Below are 11225 nucleotides of genomic sequence, written 5' to 3' on the forward strand. Positions count from 1 at the left end.
GTGGGGGGTGCCGTCGTCCCCAGTTGTACCCGTGGGGCAACAGCCCAACCTGGACCGTGTGGGTGGGGCAGTCGCATTCACACCGGGGAGTCTCGCCCCAGATCCATTCTCTTGCTTTCCTTTGAGGGAGTGAATGAGAGGCCGGAGTGGGGTAGCGGTGGGGGGGAACATTTGCCAACGTCCAGAGGGAGATGCTGGAGGAAGAACCCCGAAGACTGAGGCTGGGCTCCCGGCAGCCGAGCAGCCACCACAGTGCTCAGAGCTGGGTGCCGTCCCTCTGGGACCCAGCCCCCGGTTTCGGCCCCGCACACCTTCCCCACCATCTCCTCAGCCTGGCAACCTGCCTCCCTCCTGCGGTGCCTCCCCGAATCCCTCCTTCCCTTTCAAAGCCTCCACCATCGTATTGAATGCTATTTACTGTACCTGCACATTACATTTCTTCTCACTGTGGTCACTCTCTCCCAGACTTTATAAAGTCCATGAAAGCGGGGATCTGGGGGGAGTTCTGCCTCTTTTCCCGATGTTTCCCAAGTGCCTAAAACTGCTTGACACAAGATAGGTGCTAAAGAAACATTCACTGTGAGAAGACAGAAAGAGAGGAGGGGAGGGAGAGAAGGAGGAGGGAAGGAAGAAGAAAGAAGAAAGATTGCCCATGAGCAGACTCTATACTCATCTGTTTCCTCTCTGCAGCCCTACTTCTGAGGTGGTACATTGAGTTCGACGGCTTCTGAGCCTGTTCCAAATCTAATAACCTCTGATTCTAAAAACAGCCCGAAGGAGCACCCGGGTGGCTCAGTCGGTTAAGCGTGCGACTCTTGATTTCAGCTCGGGTCACGATCTCACGGTCTGAGTCCAAGCCTTACGTCGGGCTCTGAGCTGACAGTGCAGAGCCTGCTTGGGATTCTCTCTCTCCCTCTCTCTGTCCCTCCACCCCTCAAAAACAAACAAACACACTTAAAAAAAAAAAAATCACAGGATTTTCAAGACAGCCACCACAGACATTAATGAAAGTCAGACCCAGAAGACCCAGCTCCCAAAAATGGGTGTTTGATGAGCTGGCCAACACTTCTGAAGGGTGGTGAGACTCGAGTGTTAGAAGCCCTCAGTGATTGCTACAGGGCTCCACAGGGGCGGGGGGTCTTGCACCATCGTCACCGCACAAATAGTCACTGACCTCAGATAAATCTACGAGCCTCCTCGGGACTGTGGTAGACCAGCAAGCCAGCTTCCTCCAACCGAGAGAGGGTTCCACCAGAGCCCGGAGGCACAGAGCCCGATTCAGCCATAGGACCCTCTCTCGTGCTTTGGCTCAACACCCCTCTACCCTCCATCGGTCCCTCCTGTCTCCCTGCTTCTGCACTAGGCGCGGGGACTTAACTCCCTTCCAGACTGTGGGCTTCCTGAAGACAGACCTCCACGTGCATTTGCCTTCACTTCCAGCCGTCAGCGCTAGACATTCAGTGATGCCTTAAGGGGTGTGGTTCCCCATTTGTATTAGCCTGAGAGCTTGCAGATTGGAGCCGGCAGGAGGCACATACATAAACGATTTCTGCCCTGGCTGGTCCTCCCCTCACGCCTTCCTCTGCTGCCTACTCAGCAGCCATTCTGCTGGTATCTGCCAAGGTCCTGTCATCTGTCAGTCATCAGGCAAGTGAGGCCGAAGACTAGAGGTGAAGGGGACACTACCTGCCTTTGGGGACCTCCCGTCCAGGTCTCAGGGTGATGCGGAGAGCTTTTCTATCTCCAGCAGCCACATCAGGTCAAGAGCAGGACGAGGCCCACCTGGGGGTATGGGGACGACCACCTGACCAAGATAGCATTGGGTCTGCCATTCAACATTGAAAGGATTTCAAGAAACGGAAACTGGATAACCCAAGAGGAGAGAATGTGTGAAGTAAGAAAGCCCTGCTCCACCTGCCGGGGCTAGAACAAGAATGCCTGTGGAGGGGCAGGTGGTGACGGAGCTGCTGAGCCCAAGTAGGGGTGCGGTGGGGGTGGGGTGGGGGTAGCAGCCTCATGGGCCAGACTGAAGGATTTGAACTGCATCTTCTACACGGGGAGGGCTATTGGAAGTTCTTATGCAGGGTCGGCCATCGAGAATTAAGAGAGAAGCAAGCACGCTGTAGGTGGATGGGTGGGCCAGGGGTCGGGAGGCAATAGGGTAAACAGGAGGAAAGCCAACACCGTGGAAAGAGCATCGAGCTGATCTGGAGACAGGGCTCCAGTCCTGGGTTGGGCCGCTAATTCGATATGGGATCCCATGACCCCATTCTATCAAATAAAGCAATTCAATGAGATCATCTCTATGCTCCGTCTGAGTCCTACCGTTTATTGATCTAACTCATGTAGAGCAGCTCCTCAGGCTCAAAACCACTCTTGGAACAGAGATGGCTTCTCACGTGATTGAAATGAGTTCTCCAATTCTTCTGTGACCACAGCAATTACTTTATAGATAATTGCAGAGCTAAATTGGGTGACACTCTCCCTCAGCTGGTCCAGGAAAGGCAAATAAATGGCGTTTCACCTTAGTGTATATATTATAATACATTATTTATGACCCGCCTAATGCAAAAAGGTCTCTTCAGTGTAACAAAATAAAGCAAAAGGCATGGCTAAACCAACAGTGAAAATCAAGAGATCATAGGCTTTAGAAGAAAAGGATGGATGGGCACCAGACATGTAGAATGAGAGCACCGGATTTGGCTCTGAGCTTCCCAGCAGACAGAGCAAAAAGAGAACCTGGTAGGAATGAGCTTAGAGCCTTATTCATCGCAATGATTTTTCCTTTTCCATGGCCAGAGATCCATCTCATCCAAACACCTAAGTAGGCCCCTTATCGACTCAAAAATAGAAAAATCAGGATGATTGGACAGAGCTTCAAGAATCTCAAGGACTTGGAGGCCACTTAACTTTCTTTTGGCTCATGGGTACACAAACAAGGTTGCAGAGGCTGCAGAGGATTGGGGCAAATGGACAGGAAGTCTTCTGGAACGACAATTCAAAAAGGTCTTTCAAAGAAGTTTCATTATTCTCTAGTGGGGGAAGGGGGCGAGTGGAGAGATTAAACAAGAGATTCTCATGACTTTCAACATGCTCTGACCATCAGAAAATGTCCACGGCCGTACTGCCAACCTCAGAGCCTTAGGACATGTGGCCGTAAACCGGGAGAAGGAAGACCTCAAGTTTTAAACCCCCACTGGCCTTTATAAAGTAGCCAAAACAGATGGGGACCCACATGGCCTGGATTCTACCATCACTGCTCCCCCCAAGCTGTGTGACCAAGGCAAGCATTTTCATGGCTGGACCTGTCTTCTTAGCAAAGGCTTTTGTCAGTTCAGAGCTAAACTTCTGATGAACGAAACCTTAGAGAAATGACCGAGCACCGCTTTTCACCCCGAAGAGAGACAGCTTATTTGTAAGCTTTCAGTTCTGAGAGGCTGAATGCCTCTTAAGCAAAGGTATCATCACCTCCCAACAGGGAAACTCAGAAATTCCTTCCTAGCCCAACTGTGCCTCCCTCCAATTCATTAACTTGGCTTGTCCTCCTTCATACCTGTGTGAAGCCAACAGAGCTACACATGCCCCGGTGTCTCTCCAGAAGGAACATGGGCACTTGATCTGGACCACACAACTTCTGCCCCAGGAGTTCCTTTTGTGCATCAGATTGAATGTTCCTTCAGGGAAGGAACCAACTTCCTCTTTTATTCTCTACAATGCCTAACGTACAACCTCAAATCCTAGTGAATTTTGAAGAACACAGTCCTGGAGACAAACTACATGAGCTTATAAAGCCATCCGCCAATGAAACAAATGTACCGACATAGCCAAGTTTCACAATCCTGCGTGTGTTAATTATACTTCTCGCTCTAAACGGTTGAACAAGTCTGGTGTCCCCACTTAATTCTACGAAACATAAATGAAAGTGTTTAGTAAATTATTGAATGCTATGAGTTATAACACATGGTCACAAATGACGTCTCCATTCTGCATAAACTGGAACAAATGCCTTTACGTCCCTAACCTCGGTTCTCTCTACCCTAAGTGAGGACAGTGGCCCGTCCCCAACTGCACGGTTGTAAAAGGACTACCTGTAGAACCCAAGTTCCCTCTACAACGCGTGGACTATTTGTGTTTAAGGGACAGAGCTTAACTAGTGCTATTAAGGGGAAAAAAAAAAAAAAGCTGCATCATTTAATTGCTATTTTTTTCATAAACATGAGGTATTTCAAAGTGCTATAAGATGCAGCACTAATATATACATTTTGAAGAACTTAAACACAGAACTTTGCATTTACCCAGTTCTATGAACCAAACATGAACAAATACATTAACAGGAAAAACAGGCTAGGAAAAAGGCATATATATATAGTAAATTTCTTTACAAAAGTTTCTTAGTTCAAAAAGTGATAAAGTAATATCTACTCAAAACTTTCACAACTCATTTTCATACGAAAATATAAGTATCAAATTTAGTTATGTATCAGCATCATACTAAAGTATACAGGCAGTGTAAGAATTAGTACAGTACATAACAGAGATTAACAATATATTTGTATACAAAACATGCTCCTCAAACATTGAGGTATTACAGTACTTAGGTATGAACTTCCAGTCTAATACTGGCCGCAAAAGCCACCTCTCATTACCCAGGACGTATACAAAAGGCGGGTGTGTCAATGGTATTTACAGAAATGTTCCCCAGGGGTTATCAAATGGCAAACCCCTTACGTGACCATCTGCTGGAACTTAAGCACCATTTTAAAAAAGAAGGAATGACTTTCCGTTGTTTGGAAACTTGGAACAAACAGGTGACTTCAACAGCCCAGAGGCTCCCAACTGTCACGAACTTCGACCGCGTCTCGGAGGTGACATGGAGGAAAACTGCAAGGGCCACCCAGCATCCCATCATGCGGGCCCTCTCCCGAGGTCCCGGCAGAACCCCACATGTCCTGCTCCCCACCCAGATCCAAACTCGACGGGGAGGGGGACCGATTTGAAAGTAAACCCACATTCTTAATGTCAAACAATGTTTGTTTAAAAAAAAAAAATCAAAATGTGCAAAGTGGCAGAGTGACTGTCCAGTTTCGAGAAACGTTAGCAAGTCCGAGCGTGTTCAATTTTCTTTAGCAACTGCTGCTGTCTTGCCTGCAACTTCTCCTTCTCCAGCAAAAGCTGATGCTCCTCGGCCTGGAGGGAGTGGACGTACTCGGTGGCTTTTTCAAAATGACCACCTTGGCGGCCTTCTCGTTCTTCACCAGCTCTGGCACGTGGTCCCTGAGCGTCAGGAAGCTGGACCGCAGGTCATTGCGGCGCTGGCGTTCCAGAATGTTGTGGTTCCGGCGGCGCTCGCTGTCCTCCGAGTCAGAGTTGCGGGGACTCAAGCTCTTAGGCTTCGGGGGGATGACGCTCTTGAGGGGGCGGGGCGATGCTTCGCTCTTGATCTTCTTCTGGGGCGGCACATCCTCGCTCTCCACGTAGGGGGAGGGGGCGGCATAGTTGTGCTGCTGGTGGATGGGGACGCAGCGCTTGAGAATCAGCTCCCCGGACTGGGCCCTCCCCGGGCCCGGGGCTGCGTTCTTGGGCCGCACGGTGATGGTGAAGGTCGTGACGGCCTTGCTGTTGGAGGAGGACCTTCGCTTCTCCACGGTCACCACGTCAATTTCCTCCTCCTCGTCTTCCTCTTCGTCATCTTCATCATCTAAGAACGAGAGGGGAGTCATTCTCTTGGGGAGACACAAGAGGGGCTACCCTGAGGTCCACGGAGAGGCTCTCATGTCAGGCGCCGGCCCAGTGCGCAATCATCGTGGATCCATCCACACGGATGTGGACGGCACTGCACGGTGGTTCTCGAAATTAGATACATCCGGGAGTTCCCCCCTCCCCCACACCGCTGGACTTTTTTTCAGCCTCCACACTCAGACTTTAGCCGGCGGCAGAAATATAAACCTGGGCTTTGGGGTCAGGCAGAATCCCGACTCCCATCGCACACCAGTTGTGGGACCCCGGGCAAGTTACTTAACCTTCCGGAGCCTCTATCTCTTCAGCTTTGAAATGGGGAGAACACCACAGGGTTCTGGAGTTGGACAGGTACTACGTGGAGAACAGAGCCTAGCAGACAGATGCTCCGCAAATGGTAAGCTTTGATCGTCATTATTAGTTTGTCCCAAAGACTCACTCGTATTTCTCTCTCCACGCTTAAGAATTGAGGATCCCCATTTTAGGAGCATCGTCTAGCAAGTGACACACAGGTGGGTTTGATTTCAAGTCCTTAAGCTTGAAGGGGCACTTTTACTAACGAAGGCCGAAAAATAACCCGCCTGCCATGAACCTGAGTTCTGTATCGGTAAGCAGGTGTTCATCTAACAAAAACCAAATCTTAACTACAAAGTCAGAATCCACAGGAACTCTAAAACCCCAAGTGGGGGCGGGGCGCCGCTTCGCAAAGTCCCGGGCAATAACAGCAACAAAAACATGTAGCATCGTGTCTACACTTCCCCCTCTCTCCTCCTTTACTCCCTCACCGGGATCGAAAATTATTGTTTAAAATGCAAGCATGAAAATCAAACACATCTTCTGCTTGATCTGAAGGGGGCCGGAAAGCTGAACAATTGTGGGATTTGTTCTAAAGCCGAAATGTGAGGCTGTTCCAGTCTGTGGGTCCCTTTAAGCCAATGTTTTGGTTTTCTGCCAAGAAGACAGCTGTTGGAAGGAAGTGCTCCCTCACCGAGAGCTGTCAAGGCACAGACATTAAAGGGACAGACCCGATTCAAACTGGAGGCTTATCACCAAGTTTCCTTCCAGGAGCCTTAGATGAATCCGTCCTCGGCCCTCAAGGAAATTTGGGCTTTTTTATCCACCTGCATTCTGAAAACACTTGGGTTTTCAAGATCCAAGGGGCCCCCAGCTCTCTGCTGCCGGGACAAGGGCTATTCAAGTGTTTGGACAGAGTTCTTTTTACCTCCAGAGTTCCAGGCAAAGTCTGGGTTTTAACCCAACCCTTCAGTTTAAGGCAGACAGAGGCACACAATGGAACCAATCGGTGGGTGCTCTCCCAGGGTGTGTACATTCTGGAGGGCCTAAGTGCCCGCCCTCACCTTGAAGGGCACTGGGTCACAAAATAACTCAAAGGTCTGGCATTCTGGCCAGAGACAAAACTGGACCCGGTGCTCACTGCACGCCATGCAGAGGCAGCCCCTTGAGAATGTACACAACCGTGGCTTTACTTGCCACCAGCTGCTGAATGGAGGGGGGAGGCGGTCCCACCCCCCCCCCCCCCAGCCTTTCAGATCCTTGGCCCGCGAGCCAGCCAGCCAGCATATCGCCGCCTGCTGGCCACGGACCAGGAGCAAATAGCCCACCACCCACCGAGGGCGGGGAAGACTACCGAGGCTTGAAAAAAATAAATAAATAAAACTGGTAGTAGCCATCTGTGCAACCTCCCTCTACCTTCCTGTGCCCTACATAGGATTTTTGCACCGCCTTTGTGTCTTCTCCCGCGCCTGCCCTCCCGACCTGGGAGGCAGTCCCTTTCCACCCTGGTGCTAACAGGTTTCTGCCCAGAAAACGCACCTAGCGCGCCTCTCCACTCCCACCCAGCTTTAGCTACCCAACTTTTCCTAATTTTATCCCTTGGACCGGCCGCACCGGAGAGGTGGGGGACGGGTGGGGTCCAGTGATAGAGTCAGGCTCCCGCAGAGGGTGGAGGGCACTTCGGTGAAGGCGAGACTTTGGGGAACACCCTCTTGGCAGCTTTCGCTCCCCCTTCTCCTTATCCTGGGGGGGCTCGGCTTGGAGGAAACCGGCCCTCTGCCACCAGCACTACCTCCAAAATACGCTCCCCCGCCCCCCCCCCCCCCAGTCAAACCCACGGACAGTAACAAAGGGATCGCGACTCCCGCTCCGGGCCCCAGGGAGGCGGCCGGCCCCCGGCACGGTCTTTACCTGAGTCGCTCAGGTGTCTTCTCCGGAGGTGCTGAGGGCCTTGTGGTCACCGCCACTGGCCGGGCGGCCTCCGGGGCGCGGGGGGACGGCAACAGGGGCTCCGGCCGAGGCTGCGGCCTCGCCCCCGACGCTACCGCGGCGCCGCCTCCGCCGCCGCCGGGCACCTGCCGGGGCGGCTGTCGCGGGCTCGCGCTTGTTCACCGGAAGGGGAAGACGACGGCGGGATCCACTCACTCGGGGCCGGTGTGGCGAGCTCGGCTTGCAGGCGTCCCCGGCTCTACCCCCCCGCCTCCTCTCAGTTTCCCTCCTTCATTGCTTTTTCGTCCCGCTCCCTGTTCCTTTTTCTTCTGTCCCCTTCTCTGCTTCCCTCTTCCTGTGCTCAGCTTCTCGCACGGCGCGCTCCAGCTTTCGCGGGCCGAGAAGCCGCTCCACATGCAGTCCTGGAGGATGACCGGTTGGGGGTGAGGCCGCTCAGGCCCCCCAGGCCGAACGCGTCCTCTTCGGCCGGATTACCCCCAGGTCGGCCTCGGGCAGCAGCATCTCGGTGGCCCAGTTCGGGGCTCGGGGCTGTGCTCCGGGAAGGCACGGCTGGGCGACAGCGGGGGCGTGGGCAGCAGCTCGAACTTCTTCCAGATGTCCTCCCCCGGGGGCGTCGAGTCGGGGCCGCCGAAGTAGAAGTCATCTTCGTCCGGGTAGAAGCAGGGCTGCAGCGAGTCAAACTCAAGGTCTGGGTTCTTGCAGATCATCCCCGGCATGGTGGACGCGGTGCAGCTCGGCATCGGCTCGCCTCCTGGCCGGCGAATGAGGGCTTCTTTCCGCTCCGCTCCTTTTAGTTAGGGGGGTGCTTCCTTCCCGTGGGGGGCGCGGAGGGCGGGGGCCCGCGCCAATCTCCGACACTGCAACCGACAGACACACCAGGAGAGAGTTGGCAAGCGAAGCCTAATGTGGGGAGGGGGGGCGCAGTGGGCGCCCCCTCTCACCCGGCTCGTCAGTCTCCCCTGCAAGCCCCCCACTCCGCTGGTGCTCCCCCGAATGGAGGAAGTTCTGGCTCTCGCTCTCTCCCTCCCTCCTTTTGTGTACAAGCTGTCTACGACTGGGGTGGGAGGGGGCATGCAGATGCGGGGGGTGTGTGTGGCTCTGCAACTTTGGAAACTGCCATTTCATTCACACTCGGCAGTGCCTGGGGAGGGGGCCGCTCAAGGCTGCAGAATCCTAGCTCTCTCCAGCTCCCCGACAACCCAGTTGCACCATGTAGGTCCAGCTGCTCAAAGGAAGCCGGAGGCTCCAACCCAGCTACCGGCCAGATGATCTGGAGTACCCTCAGTCCCTCCTTTGTAAAATTGCAACCTCGGGAGTGCAAAAGGTAGCGGGGGATTTAGGAAACTTTGCAAAGGGAAAACGCCTTTCTCTCGACTGAGACCCAACGACGGGCACCCAAACCCCCTCCCCCCCCATTAGAACAGACGCCCCTCAGCAATCCATCCGCTGCAAGCAGAGTCCTGCCAATAGCTTATTTTGAATCTCTCTAACCCCACCCCCACTCTTACAAACCCCCCACAACGTCCTCTTCCTGGGAGAGGGGAGAGCCTGAACCCCAGTTCCCGGGAATGGTGCAGGGTCCCCGGGAGAGCCGCGTCTCCTCGGGGCTGGAGCAGTCGTGACCCAGATTACCACCGCGGCGGCCTCGCCCTAACCCCCCTCTCTTCTTCCTCCAGGGGCACCCTTTGGAGAACCCCAGCTTCGGGGTCGAGACGCACCCGCTCTCCGTCAGCTCAAACACGGATAAATGTTCTAGAGAAGGGCGAAATTCTTTTCGATGAAGCCATTACACCCCTCCTGGCAAAGGCTGTAAAAAGGATTAGGGCGGGTCTCTTCCACCCGGGGTGCCTTCGGGGCTGGAACTGGCTTTTCAGGGAAAACCCCGAGATGGTTTTGTTTCGGAAGCAGCAACAGTCCCCCGAGGATACTCGAGCGCCCTGTGCGCGAGCCGCGATCCCGTCCGGGGCTTGCCTTCCCGCCGCGCTCGCCACCCGGGGGCCGCCGGGCAGTTTGCAACCCCAGCTCCTTACCTCCCGCCGGCTGCCGGGGATCCAGAGGCGATTCTGCGCGGGGGTCTCCGGGTGGCCTGGGGTGGTGGTCCTCGGGTGGTTGCAGTCTGTGCGCGCTTGCGCCTGGCTAGCGCTAGCTCGGCTCCAACCCAGTTCCCAGGAGCCCCCCGCATCCACCCAGCGCGTCCAGACAGATGACTGTCACTGGCTGCGCTTTGAAGCTCGGGGGATATTATTAACTGAAAAATCTGACACACCCGGGGGCGGGGAGAGAAGGGGCTGCGGCACAGACAAGGGGGAGGGAAAAGGCAGAGGAAAGCGGCTTTACCCCGCCCTCTTGATTTCCATAAAAATCAGGGGAGGCGCCAAGGCTTTCGCGCCAAAAGCCACTCGCTTTTCTTCTTTGCAGAGAGGAGGCTGCAAAGCTGGGAAAGCCCGGGGTGTGCTCCTCCCTCGCTTTTAGACCCCCGGGCTTGCACCCGTGCACTCTGCGAACCAGCTGCGCGCCGAGCGGTGCAATGCAGCACCCACCCTGCGGGCCTGGCAGTTGCTTGGCATTAAAATATTTCTTTCCGGAGGGCTCCGGGGGTGTGTACTGGGGGATGGGGGGGGGGGGGTGGGGAGCCAGGCTCCGATCCCAGCCCCCGCCCTGACTGCGTTTGTGTTCGGCTGAGCGCGACGCCAACGTCGAGCAAGGCCTGGCGGTGGGATTGCTCGTGTAATCTCGAAGGGAGGCTAGACCGAGGGTGCAAAATGGAGGAGGAGGACGCGCCCATTTAGGAACGAGACCGCAGGATGTTTCTAGTTTTGAATTGAAAGGAGAGGGGCGCCCCCCTTGTTTGAAAATAAATAAATAACTTCAGGCTACGAGGGTGGCGCCGCCGTGGTTTCTTCGGCCGAAGGCGACACCTCGCGGAGACCGAGAAGAAAGCGGAGTTGCTGGGTCTGGTCTTCGGGGCTAGAGTAGGGCCACCCCGCCGCCCCCTCCCCCCCCCCCCCCCCGCGGCACTGTCACCAGCCCTCCCACTGCGCAGGGGGTGGCGGCGCGGGGCGGCTTCCGAGGGAAAAGAGCGTTAAGACCTGCCCCCACGGGCTCCCAAATTAGCTTTTGCAAAGCTAGTATTTTCCCGAATTATGGGGAGGCTGATGAGGTTCACATAGAAGTACGGGTCCCCACCTCCTGGAGACCAACCTCCTGGCTCAAAACCCTTGACTGCAAATTGTTGGAGACAAAAA

The 11225-nt window shown here is 54.6% G+C and overlaps 1 protein-coding gene and 1 pseudogene across 1 annotated transcript; both read right to left on the reverse strand.

The window, feature by feature from the left end:
* Positions 1–4213: 4213 nt before the first annotated feature.
* LOC115511109 (N-myc proto-oncogene protein-like) lies at positions 4214–10175 on the reverse strand. The gene is given in 4 exon segments (XM_030311615.1): positions 4214–5213; positions 5216–5698; positions 10011–10072; positions 10074–10175. Coding segments are annotated over 4 exon segments (753 nt in total). The 5' UTR covers positions 10163–10175; the 3' UTR covers positions 4214–5094.
* Positions 7948–8720, reverse strand: LOC115511108 (annotated as a pseudogene).
* Positions 10176–11225: the final 1050 nt, after the last annotated feature.

The sequence above is a fragment of the Lynx canadensis genome, chromosome A3, assembly GCF_007474595.2.
Source record: "Lynx canadensis isolate LIC74 chromosome A3, mLynCan4.pri.v2, whole genome shotgun sequence".
Lineage (NCBI taxonomy): Eukaryota > Metazoa > Chordata > Mammalia > Carnivora > Felidae > Lynx > Lynx canadensis.